General features: G+C 39.0%; 1 protein-coding gene across 2 annotated transcripts; it reads right to left on the reverse strand.

The window, feature by feature from the left end:
- Positions 1–954: 954 nt before the first annotated feature.
- LOC110915490 lies at positions 955–3,150 on the reverse strand. 2 transcript variants are annotated; one of them, XM_022160199.2, is made up of 2 exons: positions 2,553–3,150; positions 955–1,146 (listed from the first exon to the last, which is right to left on the reverse strand). In XM_022160199.2, the coding sequence occupies exons 1-2, from the start codon at positions 3,067–3,069 to the stop codon at positions 1,142–1,144; spliced, it is 522 nt and encodes a 173-aa protein (XP_022015891.1). In that variant the 5' UTR covers positions 3,070–3,150; the 3' UTR covers positions 955–1,141. The 2 variants fall into 2 exon arrangements, with proteins under 2 accessions (XP_022015891.1, XP_035839761.1); XM_035983868.1 differs by lacking the exon at positions 955–1,146 and adding an exon at positions 1,614–1,658 and having other exon boundaries at positions 2,553–3,139.
- Positions 3,151–21,611: the final 18,461 nt, after the last annotated feature.

A 21,611-nucleotide genomic window follows, 5' to 3' on the forward strand; every position in this document is an offset into this window, starting at 1 on the left:
GGAGAGAGTGTGAACTCACCTTGGTTTCCTCGGCAGATACACGAAATGGTTACTTGAGCTATAAGTGGTCAACCACGTCCTAACAGGGTTACCGTACAAGTCTGGTCTAGGTTTTACGTAGTGCACATAAGTTTTCACGGAACTAACAGGTTATGAACACGTATTGATCATGGTAACACGTTAACAGTCATGTAACAAATCCAACTTGTGCGATTTTTCCAAAGAAGCCCAAATAATACCCGGCCCAACATGTTGTGCGTTCAGCACAGCCTTGTGCGATCCACAACATGTTGTGCGATCCAACATAAACCCGACTCAACAATTAAGAAGTCCAACAGTATACTCGGCCCAAGCAGTGATCTTGTGCGACCCGGACGACTTGTGCGATCCGGACGACTTGTGCGATTCAGTTGGGTTGTGCGGTTGGGTTAGCCCGTGTGACAGGATATTGGGCTTTAAGGCCAAATAGTCCAAACGCTCGTGTGTGGCCCAAGCCTTGTGCGAACAGCACCATCTTGTGCAATCCACAAGGTCTTGTGCGATCATGCATACGTTGTGTTGTACACTGTTGTAACACCTCAAATTTTTGTGTCCAATAATGTGTTAACACGTGTCATTTGATTACACGTGGCATTGATATTTAATAAAGGACTAATATTGACAAACCTTGAAAGTATATAAATTCGAGGGTTATAAATGTCAATCAAGGGTAATTGTACTGTATAGTAACCCTAAATAATGCTTGTACCTTCAAACGAATAAAGCATAGATCATACGGAAGCGAAACGCGAAAGGAAGTGAGAGATTACAAACCGCAGGGGTTAACTGTGTCAACATGTTTAAATTATACCTCTGAGTGACCCTTTAACTATCACACCCCAACCAATGGCGGAAACATCCGGATGAGACGAAGTGTGAAGATTGCTAGAGACATCATAACGCTATTTGTGACAATATTTAGAAATTCCAAATTTCATTTCATTTCATAACTTCAAATAGTCAACATTACAAGAAATTCAAATACAACAAGTTTAACATAACAACATGATAACATAACAAAATTTGATACAACATATTAAACCCTAACGTCTATATGTGTATCTAGGCATCAACGCTACTTCTTTTCTTAGCATCGTCCTCATCAACCTGTAACATGTTTAAAATAATTCAATGCAAAAGCAAAGGCGAGTATACAAGTTTGGTACATACATAGCATAAGATAAAAGTGTGAACAATTCCTCATAGCAAGCATGCGATTCAAGATAAACATTAAATATGGATGTGTACAACATATCAAACCAAGAAAACGCAACTTGCTCATGACATAACCAAAGTTTCAGTAGAGGCGGGTCGTTAATCCTATAGCGCTACATATGTCAAGGTTTGGCTCGTACGAAGTTAATGATAAGTTCCACACATAAGAATCACCCAAATTTAAAGTATCAAGTCATCACATATACAAGCATGTTATAAGAATGTTCATGTGTTTAGACAAAAGTTCATGTGTAAGTTTCAATAGGTAAACATGTTACACCCCAAAAGTGGTAAAAGTAAAAAGGGGAAAAGTACGAGTATACTCACAGTGGTTGCGTTGCGATTCCTTGTAAAATTAAGCGTACGAAAAGGATTTGGGAACTTGGAATAGTGTGGGAGTTATCCTAAAACAAGAATTTGGAATGCGCTAAATAAAATGGAAAAAAAAAATTTATAATAAAATTAATTGTATTTTATATTTACACGTCGTGTACGACTTGTGTTATGATAGTTTCCTAGACTCAAGATCCCGGGTAAGATTAGAAATCGACACTATCCGAAAGGTTGAAAGTTTTCCCCGTTTAAAAACCATTACGTGTATGTGTAAAACATTTGTATTATGTATTAGACTTTATATTATACTAAATTTATTTGATTAATAAAATGTCTTTAATAATAATATGGTTTATGTGATTAACAGTAAATTGTTTAACTTTTCTTAAGCTCTTAAAAAAAATAATAATAAATAAATTGTTTTAATGAATTGTCTTTAACTAATAATAAAAATAAATAATAATAAAAAAAGTCTTGCCAAACACTTGAGATGCACGAATTGAACCCAAGTCCTTTGGGTATCCAATTTCAATGACTAAAATCATTTCCATCCACAATAAGATTGTGGCTAAGAATTGTAGTTGGTGCACACAATAACAAAATCAAACAAGCCAGCAAATAATAAGGATAAATAAATAAATAAAAACAAAGTAGTATGATCTTGCAACTTTGCTATTATGTGGGTCCCACCATGTTCACAATTGCATCACCCTTAGTGACATGGGTATCCTCCATACATGAACATACTGAAAAGAACAAACACCAAAAGAAAAGAGAGAGAGAAAAAAAAAGAGTCGTAGAATAGTAGGATCGAAAACATGGTGCGAAAACATGATCAGTTGATCATATCCTTTTTTTTTGTTGGTTTATGATGTTTATATTCATTTTAACCAGTCCCGTAAACATGGTGTGATGATTACATATGGTTTAATTGAATGATGCATATCTACGAGAGAGAAATATACCGAAACAGAGCGGATGCGGTCTCGCAAGGTTCTCCGGCGATCTCCGTATGACTCCGTTTAACCGGCGGTGACCGTATATCTCCGGTGAGTTGTTGAAACCTTTGGTGGCGTCGGTTCTCTCCGGCAAGGCTTCCACGTCTTCGACGGTACGGTACGGGTGTACGATGGGTATGTGTGAAAGGTGGTGGCCGTGGTTGTGGGATGTTGTTACTACAAAACCTCCGACGAACTCACTGTTAATGTTGCAACAGCGTCGGCGGGTTTTCCCGGTTTGAGCTCCGGCAACGATACGTGTTCTCCGGCGAGTTTCGATGTCCGGCGATGCTAGGAGGTTTTTCCCGATGGCTCCGATGACTGTGCAATATGTGCGACAAGGGGTGAGGTTGAGTTTTGTGAGTGTGTCAAAAAGTTTGGTTTTCATGCTTATAAAAAAAATCAAAGAAGAAATTGTCGTTTCCAAAAAAAAGGAATTAAAGTCTAGAAGTGTGATTGGTTCTTGAAACAAGGAAATCTTCATTCACCAGGAAAAGGAAATGACAACACTATGGTGAGAATACCATCAAAAGTGATTTGAATTGATTGAAATTTTTTTATTCTATACCCTTATGTTTGAGTTAACTTACAAAATAAACCATTCAGGTTAGTTTGAATTATTATAGACCCTAAACTATCATAACTTAATTAAATACAATATTTAATAAAATTGAGAAAATCCAATTATTTTATTTATTTATGTAGGATCCGGTTTACTAACGATTCGGATACAGATTTTTTTTTTTTTTCAAGACAGGTCAGATTTAGGAAACTCATTTTGACGGATGTTATAGTCTCCCCTACTTTAGGAGATTTCGTCCTCGAAATCTAAGAGAAAGACTTTTGAAAAGAGTTTTGGCAAAAGGTGATTATTAAGATTTGAGAATCGAAAAATTTGAAACGTAAAAAGTATGAAATTTTGAAGAATGGCAAGATAGGTTTGAAAAGGAGTTCGTTGTCTAGAATGATTTGAGGTACCAAACATAATTGGAAAGGTATAGTTGCGTATATGGAATTGAACGATTGACTCTTAATTAACGAATGCAAGTATAAGAATGACATATGTATTGGATAGACGAAAGTAGCGTGCTAAGAATGAAGTATCATCATGGATAATCGGATATAACACGTTTGTGAGTTGTCCAAAGTTTGTATTAGGTCCAAAAGGTCTGCAAAACACTGAATTTCTCATGGCACGTTTTACGAAATTTTGGTAACATGGTGAAAACATTTATATATAGGAAGTACCAGCGGCGTATCCACCATGTTTTTTTGCCATGTTACGTCCGTTTCGTTATTCATGTCATGTTACGTTCCGTGTTTTACCATACACAATAGTACACTCTAGGGTTCTCATACGCCTATCACTATAATCCCGTGTGCACCCGCGATTATATTGATCGTCGCATGATCCGCATAGCTTGTACTAGTTGCGTACGAATCAGGGTATACATAATTTGAAAAGTGAGAATGTGTATAATAAGAATGTAGTATGTAAGCAAGTCCATGCTTAAGTATGTATGGGACCCACGTAAGCGAATCCCTCGGGTTCCGCTCGCGTATGGGTACGAATGTATGAATCATGAATATGAATGAAAGTATAAGTATGAATATAAGTGTAAGTATGAATACGCATGTGAATGTATGTATAAACATAAAACGTATGAGTATGAGTATAGGTACGAATAATGAAAATTACGTATATAGTATATGTTGAAGCATCGCGAATTTAGACATATAAAGCGTTTGAGAAATTTGAGTACATAAACGGATGCATGTGAGTATAAATTATAAATCGTATAGATGTGAGTATAAATATGAGTACGAATATAACATAAATCGTATAAATGAATATAAGTGAAGACATAACATGTATAAGTATAAATGCAAGAAATAAATGATGTTGTTGATAGTATAAATCGAAATACACTAGTTCAAACACCAAAATATTAAGAAGTTTTGAGTATGAAAGGAAAAGAAAACAGGTGACACATGCGAGATTGTTGTGAGATATCAATTAAAACGTGTAAAATGATATGCATATATAGTTGTTTGCGCAAAACGTGAGATTAAAATAGATTGTATTGTCACGAAATATAGACTCTAGTTTGTGAATGTAAAGGGGGTATAAAACGCCTATTGGTTGTGGAAAGTACTTTGTAAAGGAATAGAAATACTACTGCGGTGTTAAAAGAGTTTACATAACTTGAAAACTTGTCGGTTCTTATGAAGTTTCCTTGCCCACGTGTTTTGAATTTAATTGACGTATCGAGTGAGGTTTTGAAAAAGTTCTAGAGATTAATAAGTTTGCATCGTTTTAAGTAAATTTGTGTTAGAAAATTTTGAAACTTACAGCTTCTTGTGAAAAAGTTGATCCTTAGAAAAAGGAATTTGGTACATGAACTTAGTGATTGTTGAAAAAAAAAATTCATTGATTTTGAAAAGGAATTTTAGTAAATGATTGAATAATATTGGTAATATTTTATAGGTGTGTGCGAAAAAGTTGATTTGATTCTCAATTGAGAATAACAATCTCTAGTTTAATGGTGTGAGAGGAGCGTGTTTCAATGTTTACGTTGATTGGTGAATTTGTGGGCAACAAATTTATTAAACCGACTAGGCTGACAAGTAGAATTTCGTGAAATTTTGAAAATCGAGGTACACGCGTTTATGGTAACATTAAAATTTTTGTGTATGCGAGTGATGTGAAAATAGATTATAGAATAAGAGGTACGTTTAACTAAATGAAGCATTTTGAAATACATGATAAATGACTTAGGTATAAACATGATCGTGTTTACATAATATAGCCTATTAAAAGAAAGCGTTGGTAACGATCACCTAGGTAAGGTAATCACCCCTAACTCGTTGGTGAGGTCGTTGTAAGGTGAGAAATAAAACGGAGTTAGTCGTCAAGGTAAGGGAATCACTCCTATCTCGATGACATGTCTCCATTTGTTGTTGCAAGAAGTGTAAATAAAATTACATAAAATTATGTATGCTAATAATGTATGATCGTATGAAAAGTAATAGTATGATGTATGTGTGAGAAGAAAATATCGAAAGTAAATTCGAATTTGAAATATTGCATCGTATAAAATAAATAATAGAAACACACGTTTGATTAAAATTTGGGATGGTTCCAAAACGGAACTTTGACTAACCAAAGTGGTCGAAAAGTCTTTCGAATTTGAGGAGCATGATTTGGCCTAATAGGTGGAATACTCTCGCCGACAAGTCGGTTATCGGTATTTACCCTTCCGGTTACTACATGTCCCAAATCAATCGAAATTTCGAGACTTGGCGGGATTTATAAAAGTTAAGGAATGGGACTAGTCGTCGAGATGCGGGTTTCACCCCTAACTTGACGACTTCGTACCCTAATTTGACGAATTTAAAATTGAAATTTCCCTTAAGATGTGGATTTCACTCCTAACTTAATGGTGTAATTTCGTGCAAAATAGAATTTAACAGAATGAGAGTCGTTTACCAAATTGTGGGTTTCACGCCTATTTCGGTAGACTCATCTCGTTTGTACAATACGAGTGTTTTCGAGTTTAAGAAAAATCGAGTAAAAAGCTTTAGAAAAGGGCGTATGCTAAAGGAATACACAAACAAGTATAAACACATAAGAAGGCACATCAAGAATGGGACAATAAAACAAGTACTACCGCATAGAGAAATATGTCAAGAATACACATAAAGAATCGAACAATGGGACAAGTATTAACACATAATAAAACAAGTATAGCATGTTAAGTGTTAACACATAAGTGACATATATGTTTAAAAGATCAAAAGAGAATAAATAAAAGCAAATAAAGTAGCATGCAAGTAGTTTCAAGCAAAACATAAGAATAAAGCTCTAAAACTATAGACTAGGTTAAAGCATTCCTACTTTTCCTAATTCCCTATAGTTATGGCTCTGATACCAATCTGTCACACCCCAACCAATGGCGGAAACATCGGGATGAGACGAAGTGTGAAGATTGCTAGAGACATCATAACGCTATTTGTGACAATATTTAGAAATTCCAAATTTCATTTTATTTCATAACTTCAAATAGTCAACATTACAAGAAATTCAAATACAACAAGTTTAACATAACAACATGATAACATAACAAAATTTGATACAACATATTAAACCCTAACGTCTATATGTGTATCTAGGCATCAACGCTACTTCTTTTCTTAGCATCGTCCTCATCAACCTGTAACATGTTTAAAATAATTCAATGCAAAAGCAAAGGCGAGTATACAAGTTTGGTACATACATAGCATAAGATAAAAGTGTGAACAATTCCTCATAGCAAGCATGCGATTCAAGATAAACATTAAATATGGCATGTGTACAACATATCAAACCAAGAAAACGCAACTTGCTCATGACATAACCAAAGTTTCAGTAGAGGCGGGTCGTTAATCCTATAGCGCTACATATGTCAAGGTTTGGCTCGTACGAAGTTAATGATAAGTTCCACACATAAGAATCACCCAAATTTAAAGTATCAAGTCATCACATATACAAGCATGTTATAGGAATGTTCATGTGTTTAGACAAAAGTTCATGTGTAAGTTTCAATAGGTAAACATGTTACACCCCAAAAGTGGTAAAAGAAAAAGGGGAAAAGTACGAGTATACTCACAGTGGTTGCGTTGCGATTCCTTGTAAAATTAAGCGTACGAAAAGGATTTGGGAACTTGGAATAGTGTGGGAGTTATCCTAAAACAAGAATTTGGAATGCGCTAAATAAAATGGAAAAAAAAATTTATAATAAAATTAATTGTATTTTATATTTACACGTCGTGTACGACTTGTGTTATGATAGTTTCCTAGACTCAAGATCCCGGGTAAGATTAGAAATCGACACTATCCGAAAGGTTGAAAGTTTTCCCCGTTTAAAAACCATTACGTGTATGTGTAAAACATTTGTATTATGTATTAGACTTTATATTATACTAAATTTATTTGATTAATAAAATGTCTTTAATAATAATATGGTTTATGTGATTAACAGTAAATTGTTTAACTTTTCTTAAGCTCTTTAAAAAAAATAATAATAAATAAATTGTTTTAATGAATTGTCTTTAACTAATAATAAAAATAAATAATAATAAAAAAAGTCTTGCCAAACACTTGAGATGCACGAATTGAACCCAAGTCCTTTGGGTATCCAATTTCAATGACTAAAATCATTTCCATCCACAATAAGATTGTGGCTAAGAATTGTAGTTGGTGCACACAATAACAAAATCAAACAAGCCAGCAAATAATAAGGATAAATAAATAAATAAAAACAAAGTAGTATGATCTTGCAACTTTGCTATTATGTGGGTCCCACCATGTTCACAATTGCATCACCCTTAGTGACATGGGTTTCCTCCATACATGAACATACTGAAAAGAACAAACACCAAAAGAAAAGAGAGAGAGAAAAAAAAAGAGTCGTAGAATAGTAGGATCGAAAACATGGTGCGAAAACATGATCAGTTGATCATATCCTTTTTTTTTGTTGGTTTATGATGTTTATATTCATTTTAACCAGTCCCGTAAACATGGTGTGATGATTACATATGGTTTAATTGAATGATGCATATCTACGAGAGAGAAATATACCGAAACAGAGCGGATGCGGTCTCGCAAGGTTCTCCGGCGATCTCCGTATGACTCCGTTTAACCGGCGGTGACCGTATATCTCCGGTGAGTTGTTGAAACCTTTGGTGGCATCGGTTCTCTCCGGCAAGGCTTCCACGTCTTCGACGGTACGGTACGGGTGTACGATGGGTATGTGTGAAAGGTGGTGGCCGTGGTTGTGGGATGTTGTTACTACAAAACCTCCGACGAACTCACTGTTAATGTTGCAACAGCGTCGGCGGGTTTTCCCGGTTTGAGCTCCGGCAACGATACGTGTTCTCCGGCGAGTTTCGATGTCCGGCGATGCTAGGAGGTTTTTCCCGATGGCTCCGATGACTGTGCAATATGTGCGACAAGGGGTGAGGTTGAGTTTTGTGAGTGTGTCAAAAAGTTTGGTTTTCATGCTTATAAAAAAAAATCAAAGAAGAAATTGTCGTTTCCAAAAAAAAGGAATTAAAGTCTAGAAGTGTGATTGGTTCTTGAAACAAGGAAATCTTCATTCACCATGAAAAGGAAATGACAACACTATGGTGAGAAAACCATCAAAAGTGATTTGAATTGATTGAAATTTTTTTATTCTATACCCTTATGTTTGAGTCAACTTACAAAATAAACCATTCAGGTTAGTTTGAATTATTATAGACCCTAAACTATCATAACTTAATTAAATACAATATTTAATAAAATTGAGATAATCCAATTATTTTATTTATTTATGTAGGATCCGGTTTACTAACGATTCGGATACAGATTTTTTTTTTTTCAAGACAGGTCAGATTTAGGAAACTCATTTTGACGGATGTTACATTAACGTTCCCAAGGTTTTGTAACAGTATTATACACTCACTAGAATGTAATATATAAATTCCGCAAAGTTCCGTTATAAAACGAGAAAGTTACGATCGAATTCGTGTGAGAAGGGTTAAAAGCGTCAATAATATAAATTAAAGCCTTCTGAATAATAAATAAATTAACCAGGGGCTTATCGATACGGGTAAATAACGCGAGGTCCTTAATTGTAATTAATCGAGGGCCTTATCGCAAAGTTACCCCTTCAAACCCGAAAGGTCAGGTTATTAATTACCAAAGATTCGTTATTAATTGCAAGATTTTGTAATCATTTGAAAAAGATTTATTTTTAACCCCTTACGGACCGTAAAGGGTATTCCTTACGGACCGTAAGGAGGTGAATGATTAAACTTGATCCGCCTATGGCTTACGGACCGCAAGGCCGAAGCCATACGGTCCGTAAGCAGCGCCCAGCGACAGATTGTTGGCTGTTGGCTGTTTTAAGCGGCAAAACACGAAATGATGGGTTCTCAAGGTCATGGGCGCCCCCTACTCGACCCATAACACTTAGGGACACCTGCCCATCATCCATAAGCACTTGTAGACCCTTGTGTGATGATCTTGGACCATGTCTTTGGCTATAAATAGCAAGTTTGTGTTCATAAGTTCATCACAACTCAAACTCACTCATCTGGTCATTTCAAGAGCTCTCAAGTCTTCTTCACTGCTCTCTAAACAAGTCTTAACTTCTATAAGTTGCTTAGATCCTTTGTAGTTCAAATTATGCTTAGTAAATCACTAGAAACCAAACCGTCGTAAATACGGTTTGACTTTAAAATAAATCCAAGACGGATCAGTCTTATGACGAATCAAAGGTAGTTATGAGTTGGTATAATGTGGGTAATAAACCTCTAAAAGGGTTCCCTCTGATCACCACTCTAACTAGCTCAAATGTCGAGTCAAACGAACGGTTAAAAAGTCAACAGAAAGCTATTTTTGCGATTTATGCATAATCTGTAATGTATATGCAATGAAACCTGTTTGGACACTCGTAAAACATGATATTAAGTATATAAACTTGTTTGCGCTCGTTTGAATCCACCATTTGCTATATTAAACCGGTTCGGAGCCGAATGTCGCAAAAGTTTGACTTTTGCTTTGACTTCAGTTCTGACCTGTTTTAGTGAGGTATAGATATGCCTTAGGACTCTCTTGGGACCAGGTTACATGATGGTATAAACCTCTGTGATCGGTTCATGATTTGTCCGAGTCTTTTACGCATTTCCGTTGATCGCCTAAAAGTTGACCGTAACGGCCTTTTAAAAATAAAACGAGTATTTCAGACACGTGAACGGACCATAACCTTGCTTATTAAATTATAAACATGTCCTTAAAGTTTCACGTCAATCCGAGGTCTAGAATGAGAGTTATGCTAAATAGCGCATTTAAAGTAAACTTTTGTAATTAACGGCGCAATTAGCATAACGCCCATCTAAACCAAGATTTCGTCATCCAAAACTTTTACTCACTGTTATAAAATAATATTTTTGGAATTTTAAAGATTTTTAATAATTTTTACCTTGCTCATAACCTGCGGTTATGGCTACGGTTCGGTAAATACCGAATATGCCCTTTTCGGCCAAAACTTGAGTTCTACAAGGTCTTTTGACCCGATTCCAGTTGCTACTGATTTTAAATAATAAATAAAGTATTTTAAACTTTATAAACTGTTCGGGAAACTCAGATTTCCTGTAGAACTCGAAAAGCTCTTTAAAAGTCTTTAAAATGACCGAAAAACCCCTACGGGGCGATATATTAACTTAAACTCGTTACGGGCATCACGGAAGGTATCCTACTGATACCACAACCTCTTTAAGGCATATTGACTTAGGAAATAAGCGTAAGACTCTCATGGTTAACCGTTTCGCCTATTGCGCGCACGGTTCGGCTTATGAAACTAATTTTCGTAAATTAGCCGATACGGGTCAAATTATATTATTTGGACCCCAAAATCCAGAGTGTGAACCTTGAACCCATATAAAACAAGTCTCTGAACTTGTTTGGGGCAGAATCACATTCCATTCTCGGTTTTCGCCCTTACGCGCGATTAAACCACATTTATATTCCGGAACCAACCGGTCTAGGCTACGGCCAATATAAAGACCCGTCAGGATTCTAAGAGGTTAATTAAAACCTTCGTTCCAAATTAGGAGCCCAGTAAAAGCTATCGGTGATTTAATCAAATTAAGGAATAATACTTGCAAAGGTAAATACTTTTAACTTATTTCCCCTATACGGGCTTGGGATACGGTATAATATTTACCGCTTGATTGAGCATCATATCTTCCATCGCTTAGGTGGTTAATTAAATATTATGATCGGCTCATTTAAACAGTTTTGTTTCTTAAAAGCCTTTGGGGGGTTAATGACCGTTGTCCGGGATATCCTTGGCATCATTTTACGAAATGGCCACGACCATCGACATCCCGGTGTAGGCGTACACCCGATATATATTGTCGACATTTAATTAGAAGACGTTGCCGTTGGTTTCTATACTACGGTTTTACGCAATGTGGTGCGTCTATTAATCTTTAACCCGGCACGATCCGGACTACTGAACGCATAAAAGAACATGTAATACGTTCACAAGATTTTAATAATTTTCCCAAGTTATAAAAAGAGTTTGTGCCTTGTGCATTCAAATCAATTTTAATAAACATTTTCAAATGTGTCAGTTGAATGTATTTACCAGTGTAAACTGACGTATTTTCCCCAAAAAGATTAAGTGCAGGTACTATACGAAAATTGGCTGGTATTAGCTTCCTAAGCATCACGAATAGTCTCGCAAACTCGATGCCGTATCTGAATGAACAATATTTTATTATTTTGATCCGCTGTGGATACATTTGACTTCTGTAATATATTTGATATTACCACCAGAGGTTGAAGTATATATTTATCTTTAAAGCTTCCGCTGTGCATTTATAAATTGTGTGGTTTGACTATATTGTTGCCAACTACGTCACGGTAATCCCCCACCGGGCCCACCGGTGATACACGTGGAAACCGGGGTGTGACAGGTTGGTATCAGAGCCAACGTTGAGCGAATTAAACACTATCCTATTGTGTTTAATCTCAATGACACGATTGCACATACTTGAGTCTAGACAATAACTTAGGACAAATTCGGATTAATACTCCTTTTTGTCTTTATTTTCATTTCAATTTTTAATAAGTTTTGGAGCAGGAAAATGCCACCTGTTATATTTCGAGGAAGAGGAAGGGGAAGAAGAGGCAGAGGAGATATCGTGACACATCACGATCACGAAGCTGGACCGTCAGGTACAAGACCTCCTTCAATGACAAGGAGCGAAGAACCACAACGACGAAGAGACCTGTATGAACCTGCGAGGCATTCCACCTCGCACAGCTCGACGCCATCATACCGGCACTCCTTTGGGCCAAACTCAGAAAATGATCCCAACAACCCACAACCTTCCTTCATACCTCTACAACGTTCGGTATCGCACCGAAATTACGACGACCCTACTCCATACTTTATAGGTCAGTTTAATCCGGCTGACTACATACAGGAACCTTCACGCCTTGTTCCATTAGGGCCACAAGATCACTTCTCCGAAGACCATATGGATGAAGATACTGATCCAACAGAACCTGCTCGTGGTACGCCCACGCATCCGATAGAAGTCTCTGATGGGTCGTCCTTCCATGGCACACCCTATCAGGGACCTGATAGTTTCCAAGCGTTGTTTGACCGACATGAGTGGTACTACACACCACCCCAACAGACGTCACAACAACCACGACATCCACAGGATCCCTCTGAGGATTCACGCTTTGTGGCAGTTACGCCACCACCTCCGCCACCGGCGCAACCAGTAATGCCTGATCCGCCAAGGCGAAGGAGGACAAATGCTCGTATGTCCACACGAGGAGGAGGGGGTATCCACTTCAGCACCCCTCGACACTCTAGTAGTAGCCACTATCCGCCACTACAAGAAGAAGGACCTTCAAGTCCTATACAGGAGGCGAACTCCGCACCAGCTGCACCAAATTCGCCACCATTTGGGTACGACCAACCCATACCTGCTTACACGGGTCCAACGGCTTACAACCCGTTCGAACCGTCACAAGCACATTACAACTACAATTATGAATGCGACCCATATGTGGTATCGGCTAGATATAATGCACGCTACCCTGACGGAGCTCATGGGAACATGGGACCATCGGACTACTCAGCTCATGGGTATCCAATACCTCCCAGACCACCAGTTCCGCAACAAGCGCCACAACCACGATTCTCTCCTCCTGAACAGGAAGAGATACTCCATCAACTAGATCGTGTGGAGAGAGAGTTCGAGGAAGAGAGAAAGAGCCACCGAGGATTTCTCAAAGGCTTGGCGAACCTACTAAAGGGCAAAAAGAAGAAACGTGACCACTAGCCCTTAATAGATGTACTAATGTAATTTCTACTTTGAAAGAAGTCCCTGCGTGGACATTTATCGTATTTCAGTCCCTACGTGGACTTATCTTTTAGTCCTTACATGGACACTTATCTTATGTTAGTCCCTGTATGGACCTATCTTTTATTTAACCTTTATAAAGGTATGTATTGTTTAAAGACCCGTTTAGGGCAATATGTAATTGTATTTGAGATTATGGAATGTATGTTATGAGTTTGTTTTAATATGTATAAAATAAATCAAAACCATTCCTTTTAAACTGATCTGCCTAAATAAAGAATCTTACGAGTGAAACCTAGCCTGGTGTCTTTTAAGATCCGGCCAAGATGGTAGGACTTAATTAAAAGATTCAGATTCCCTGTTAACCGCTGCAAGCATGTTAACAAACATGGCAGATGTGATCCGTTAAAATCACGCGCGTCATTCTTATACAATAATCCTTTAAGGATTTCAAAACCCAACTAAATGATTTATAAATCGTGGGTTAAATCACCAATGAAGGTGATCAATCTTATTTAAACATCCATTAGTGATGTAGTGCCTACGGTCCAACCTTATTTGAAACATCCATTAGTGATGTAATGCCTACGGGCCAAATCTTATTAAATCATCCATTCAGTGATGTAGTGCCTACGGGCCAACCATATTAAAACATCCATTAGAGGTGTAGTGCCTATGGGCCGTAATAATTGTCGTATAAAGACAAAAGACAGTGGTGGTCTATGACTCCCTGTCAGAAAGAGATAAAAGAACTACGGTTCAAATCTCTATGCCTTTGATTCTCTGAAATCTCGGCTAATAGTATAAAACATCCTCGTGATTAGGCTTTATGCCGCCAATATTATTGATATAGCTAAAATAGGATATATTCAAATCCTAAGATTTAATGAAGTAATAAGTTAACCAAATATGGTCTCTGTTACCATGGTTGACAAATTGTCATAAAAGACAATTATATAATAATCTCCTGAATAAAATTTTGTTATCTTCTGTATCAGATTCAAGTTACAATGGCGGATCCCAACGGAGAGAATAGCCATACAAATGAAGATGACTACGACAATGCGCCAGTGCATTTGACAGGCGCACAGTTAAAGGCTCTGATTGACAACGCTGTTCAGGCAGCTCTGGATCGTCAATATACTGAGTCCCAAGGCAGAACCGTATCAAAACCACCCTCCAAACCAAAGACACACTCCAAACCACCCTCTCAACCCAAGAAAGATGATGATAACCATTCGTCCGCTGAGAATAGTATTCGTCGTGAACGAGAATATACTGATGCATCCGGTGCCAAGGGTTGCACCTGCAAGTACTTCGTGTCTTGTAAGCCCCGGGAATTCACAGGGGAGAAAGGTGCTGTTGATTGTATCACCTGGCTAGATGAGATGGACACTATTGTGGACATCAGTGGGTGCGCAGAGAAGGATGTGGTGAAGTTTGTGTCCCAGTCATTTAAGGGCGAGGCCCTGGCATGGTGGAGAGCGTTGGTGCAGGCATCAGGTAAGTCTGCTTTATACAAGATGACATGGGAGGAATTTATTGCTCTCATTAAGGAAAACTACTGCCCTCAGCATGAGGTTGAGAAGATTGAGGCTGACTTTGTGTCACTGGTGATGACAAACCTGGACTGCCAGGCTTATTTGACGAGCTTCAATACGATGTCTCGCCTGGTTCCATACCTTGTGACACCAGAGTCTAGAAGAATCGCCCGTTTCATTGGGGGCTTGGAGCCTGCGATAAAGGCGAGTGTGAAGGCCTCTCGGTCGACGACCTTCAGGTCAGTTACTAACCTCTCCTTGTCTCTAACTTTAGATGCTGTCCGTCTGAGGACGCTAAGGAGCAAGGAGGCTGAGAAGAGGAAATGTGAGGATGATACCTCACGAAGGTCTGGAAAGAAGCACCGTGGAAATGGTGACGGCAAGAGAGGGGCTGAGACGAAGAAGGATGGGCAGGCTGGTGAAAGACCCAATTGCAAAATCTGCAAGAAACCCCACTCTGGGAAATGTAGGTTTGCGTCGAATTCGCAATCGCAGCCAAAGACTTCCTCCTGTGGACTATGCAAGTCCAAGGATCATAAGACGGTGGATTGTAAGAAAATAAAGGACGCAACCTGCTACGGTTGCAATGAAAAGGGGCATATCAAGAGTAACTGCCCTAAGAACGCCAAGAAGGCGGAGGAGACCAAGAAGACAAACGCGAGAGTCTTCCGCATGGATGCAAAGGAAGCAGTACAGAACGACAATGTGCTTACAGGTACTTTTCTCGTAAATAATATATTTGCAAGAGTACTTTTCGATTCTGGCGCTGATAAGTCCTTTGTAGACCAAAAGTTTTGTAAACTATTGAACATGCCGATCAAAACCCTAGATATGAAATACGAGGTAGAGTTAGCAGACGGCACGATAGAAACCGTCTCCATTGTGCTAGAGGGATGTGAAATGTCCATTAAGAACCATTCTTTTCCTCTATCTCTACTTCCTTTCAAACTAGCGGGTTTCGACATTGTTCTAGGCATGGACTGGTTATCCCGTAATCAGGCCCAAATCATTTGCGGCAAGAGGCACAGAGTATTAAAGACTCCGAGTGGTGAATCGCTTACCATTCGCGGAGATACGCAGTACGGATTGCCCGAGGACGTATCTATGCTCAAAGCTTCTAGGTGTTTGAACAGAGGCTGTGTAATTTACATGGCTCAGGTGATAATTGAAGAACCTAAGCCGAAGATCGAGGATCTTCCTGTCATTTCTGAATATCCCGAGATTTTTCCTGAAGAACTACCTGGTTTGCCACCAGATAGACAGGTGGAATTCAGAATAGATATCATACCTGGAGCAGCTCCCATAGCGAGAGCGCCCTACAGATTAGCTCCGACGGAAATGAAGGAACTGAGGACCCAGTTGGATGAATTGTTGGCAAAAGGTTTTATCAGACCTAGTTCGTCTCCCTGGGGAGCACCTGTCCTATTTGTAAAAAAGAAGGACGGATCGATGCGTTTGTGCATCGATTACCGTGAGCTGAACAATGTTACCATAAAGAATAGATATCCTTTGCCAAGGATCGACGATCTGTTCGATCAGCTGCAAGGAGCGAGCTACTTCTCAAAGATCGACTTAAGGTCGGGCTATCATCAGCTAAGGGTCAGAGATGAAGATGTACATAAGACCGCATTTAGGACTCGCTATGGTCATTACGAGTTCCTAATGATGCCTTTTGGGCTCACAAATGCACCGGCTGCGTTCATGGATCTCATGAATCGCGTCTGCAAGCCGTATTTGGACAAATTTGTTATAGTCTTCATCGACGATATCCTTATATATTCCAAGAACCAAGCTGACCACGAGAAGCACCTCCGTTGTATTCTCGAATTACTACAACGTGAGAAACTCTACGCCAAATTCTCGAAATGTGAATTCTGGCTACGAGAGGTTCAGTTTTTAGGTCACGTTGTAAGTGAACGTGGTATCCAAGTGGATCCCTCTAAGGTAGAGGCAGTCATGAACTGGCAAGAGCCAAAGACGCCTACCGAAATTCGTAGTTTCCTGGGGTTAGCAGGATACTACAGGAGGTTCATTGAGAATTTTTCGAGGATTGCTGCACCCTTGACTTCCCTAACCAAGAAGAAAGAAAAGTTCAATTGGGGCCCAAAGCAGCAAGAATCCTTCGAAATCCTGAAGCAAAAGCTGAGCAACGCACCTGTGTTGACCTTACCTGAGGGTACAGAAGAATTCGTAGTTTACTGCGATGCATCACACACAGGCATGGGGTGTGTGCTTATGCAGAAGGGCAAGGTTATTGCCTACGCTTCACGACAATTAAAAGTGCACGAAAAGAATTACACCACCCATGATTTGGAGTTGGGTGCCGTTGTATTTGCGCTAAAATTATGGAGGCATTACCTTTATGGTATTAAATTTGTGATTTATTCTGATCACAAAAGCCTCCAGCACCTGTTCAATCAGAAAGAGTTGAACATGAGGCAGCGCCGTTGGATGGAAACCTTGAATGACTATGATTGCGAGATCAGGTACCATCCCAGCAAGGCGAATGTAGTCGCTGATGCCTTGAGCAGGAAAGAAAGGGTAAAACCTATTCGAATCAATGCCAAGAGCATTGAAGTCAATAACAATTTGATTGAGAGGATATTAGCTGCACAGCGAGAGGCTGTGTTGGAAGCTAATTATCCTAATGAAAAGTTAGGAGTAACTGAGGAGCAGTTGACTCTTAGCAAGGATGGAATCCTTAGATTAAACGGACGAATATGGGTTCCGATTTATGGAGGACTACGAGATGTTATCCTCCAGGAAGCCCATAGTTCCAAATATTCGGTCCATCCTGGAGCTGACAAAATGTATCAAGATTTAAAGGCAAACTATTGGTGGATAGGCTTGAAAAAGTCTGTGGCCGCCCATGTAGCAAAGTGCTTGACTTGTGCTCAAGTCAAAGCCGAGCACCAAAAGCCGTCTGGCTTGTTACAACAGCCTGAACTTCCCGAGTGGAAGTGGGAATGTGTAACTATGGATTTTATTACCAAGTTACCGAAAACCAGAAAGGGAAACGACACGATATGGGTCATAGTCGATAGGCCGACTAAATCAGCTCATTTCTTACCCATCAAGGAGACGTATAGCTCCGATATGTTAGCCCAACTTTATGTCGATAAGATTGTAGCTTTACACGGCATACCTATGACTATTATCTCCGATAGGGATACCAGGTACACGTCTCACTTCTGGAAGAGTTTCCAGCAATCTTTGGGCACGCGTTTGAACTTCAGTACAGCTTACCATCCACAGACGGACGGTCAAAGTGAGCATACTATCCAAACGCTAGAAGACATGCTTCGTGCATGTGCAATCGATTTAGGCGGTAACTGGGATAAGAATCTACCCCTGATCGAATTCTCCTACAATAATAGCTACCACACCAGCATAAAGGCTGCGCCTTTCGAGGCATTATACGGTAGGAAATGTAGATCGCCTGTTTGTTGGGCGGAAGTAGGAGAGGTCCAATTATCGGGACCAGAGATAGTTTTCTAGACGACGGACAAGATTGTCCAGATCCGGGAACGTCTCAAGGCCCCGTGACAGGCAGAAAAGCTACGCCGATCCAAAACGTAAGGATCTTCACTTCGAAGTAGGTGAGAAAGTGTTGCTTAAGGTATCGCCCTGGAAGGGGGTGATGCGTTTCGGCAAGAAAGGTAAGCTGAGTCCGAGGTACATAGGACCTTTTGAGGTCATTGAACGTGTCGGATCAGTTGCCTATAAATTGAATTTGCCTGAAGAGCTCAATGGAATCCATAATGTGTTCCACATCTGCAATCTCAAGAAGTGCTTCGCCGATGAATCATTGGTGATCCCACATACAGATGTGCATATAGATGAGAGCTTAAAGTTTATAGAAAAACCTTTGTCGATTGAGGATCGACAGGTGAAAAAGCTTCGAAGAAAGCACGTACCGATTGTAAAAGTCAAATGGGATGCTCGTAGAGGTCCTGAATATACGTGGGAAGTCGAAGCCACAATGAAAGAAAAGTACCCCTATTTATTTGAGTAAAATCTCGGGTCGAGATTTATTTTAAGGGGGTGAGGATGTAACACCTCGAATTTTTGTGTCCAATAATGTGTTAACACGTGTCATTTGATTACACGTGGCATTGATATTTAATAAAGGACTAATATTGACAAACCTTGAAAGTATATAAATTCGAGGGTTATAAATGTCAATCAAGGGTAATTGTACTGTATAGTAACCCTAAATAATGCTTGTACCTTCAAACGAATAAAGCATAGATCATACGGAAGCGAAACGCGGAAGGAAGTGAGAGATTACAAACCACAGGGGTTAACTGTGTCAACATGTTTAAATTATACCTCTGAGTGACCCTTTAACGTTCCCAAGGTTTTGTAACAGTATTATACACTAACTAGAATGTAATATATAAATTCCGCAAAGTTCCGTTATAAAACGAGAAAGTTACGATCGAATTCGTGTGAGAAGGGTTAAAAGCGTCAATAATATAAATTAAAGCCTTCTGAATAATAAATAAATTAACCAGGGGCTTATCGATACGGGTAAATAACGCGAGGTCCTTAATTGTAATTAATCGAGGGCCTTATCGCAAAGTTACCCCTTCAAACCCGAAAGGTCAGGTTATTAATTACCAAAGATTCGTTATTAATTGCAAGATTTTGTAATCATTTGAAAAAGATTTATTTTTAACCCCTTACGGACCGTAAAGGGTATTCCTTACGGACCGTAAGGAGGTGAATGATTAAACTTGATCCGCCTATGGCTTACGGACCGCAAGGCCGAAGCCATACGGTCCGTAAGCAGCGCCCAGCGACAGATTGTTGGCTGTTGGCTGTTTTAAGCGGCAAAACACGAAATGATGGGTTCTCAAGGTCATGGGCGCCCCCTACTCGACCCATAACACTTAGGGACACCTGCCCATCATCCATAAGCACTTGTAGACCCTTGTGTGATGATCTTGGACCATGTCTTTGGCTATAAATAGCAAGTTTGTGTTCATAAGTTCATCACAACTCAAACTCACTCATCTGGTCATTTCAAGAGCTCTCAAGTCTTCTTCACTGCTCTCTAAACAAGTCTTAACTTCTGTAAGTTGCTTAGATCCTTTGTAGTTCAAATTATGCTTAGTAAATCACTAGAAACCAAACCGTCGTAAATACGGTTTGACTTTAAAATAAATCCAAGACGGATCAGTCTTATGACGAATCAAAGGTAGTTATGAGTTGGTATTAATGTGGGTAATAAACCTCTAAAAGGGTTCCCTCTGATCACCACTCTAACTAGCTCAAATGTCGAGTCAAACGAACGGTTAAAAAGTCAACAGAAAGCTATTTTTGCGATTTATGCATAATCTGTAATGTATATGCTATGAAACCTATTTGGACACTCTTAAAACATGATATTAAGTATATAAACTTGTTTGCGCTCGTTTGAATCGACCATTTGCTATATTGAACCGGTTCGGAGCCGAATGTCGCAAAAGTTTGACTTTTGCTTTGACTTCAGTTCTGACCCGTTTTAGTGAGGTATAGATATGCCTTAGGACTCTCTTGGGACCAGGTTACATGATGGTATAAACCTCTGTGATCGTTGCATGATTTGTCCGAGTCTTTTACGCATTTCCGTTAATCACCTAAAAGTTGACCGTAACGGCCTTTTAAAAATAAAACGAGTATTTCGGACACGTGAACGGACCATAACCTTGCTTATTAAATTATAAACATGTCCTTAAAGTTTCACGTCAATCCGAGGTCTAGAATTAGAGTTATGCTAAATAGCGCATTTAAAGTAAACTTTTGTAATTAACGGCGCAATTAGCATAACGCCCATCTAAACCAAGATTTCGTCATCCAAAACTTTTACTCACTGTTATAAAATAATATTTTTGGAATTTTAAAGATTTTTAATAATTTTTACCTTGCTCATAAGCTGCGGTTATGGCTACGGTTCGGTAAATACCGAATATGCCCTTTTCGGCCAAAACTTGAGTTCTACAAGGTCTTTTGACCCGATTCCAGTTGCTACTGATTTTAAATAATAAATAAAGTATTTTAAACTTTATAAACTGTTCGGGAAACTCAGATTTCCTGTAGAACTCGAAAAGCTCTTTAAAAGTCTTTAAAATGACCGAAAAACCCCTACGGGGCGATATATTAACTTAAACTCGTTACGGGCATCACGGAAGGTATCCTACTGATACCACAACCTCTTTAAGGCATATTGACTTAGGAAATAAGCGTAAGACTTTCATGGTTAACCGTTTCGCCTATTGCGCGCACGGTTCGGCTTGTGAAACTAATTTTCGTAAATTAGCCGATACGGGTCAAATTATATTATTTGGACCCCAAAATCCAGAGTGTGAACCTTGAACCCATATAAAACAAGTCTCTGAACTTGTTTGGGGCAGAATCACATTCCATTCTCGGTTTTCGCCCTTACGCGCGATTAAACCACATTTATATTCCGGAACCAACCGGTCTAGGCTACGGCCAATATAAAGACCCGTCAGGATTCTAAGAGGTTAATTAAAACCTTCGTTCCAAATTAGGAGCCCAGTAAAAGCTATCGGTGATTTAATCA

The sequence above is a fragment of the Helianthus annuus genome, chromosome 15 (genome assembly GCF_002127325.2).
Source record: "Helianthus annuus cultivar XRQ/B chromosome 15, HanXRQr2.0-SUNRISE, whole genome shotgun sequence".
NCBI classification, from domain to species: Eukaryota; Viridiplantae; Streptophyta; class Magnoliopsida; order Asterales; family Asteraceae; genus Helianthus; species Helianthus annuus.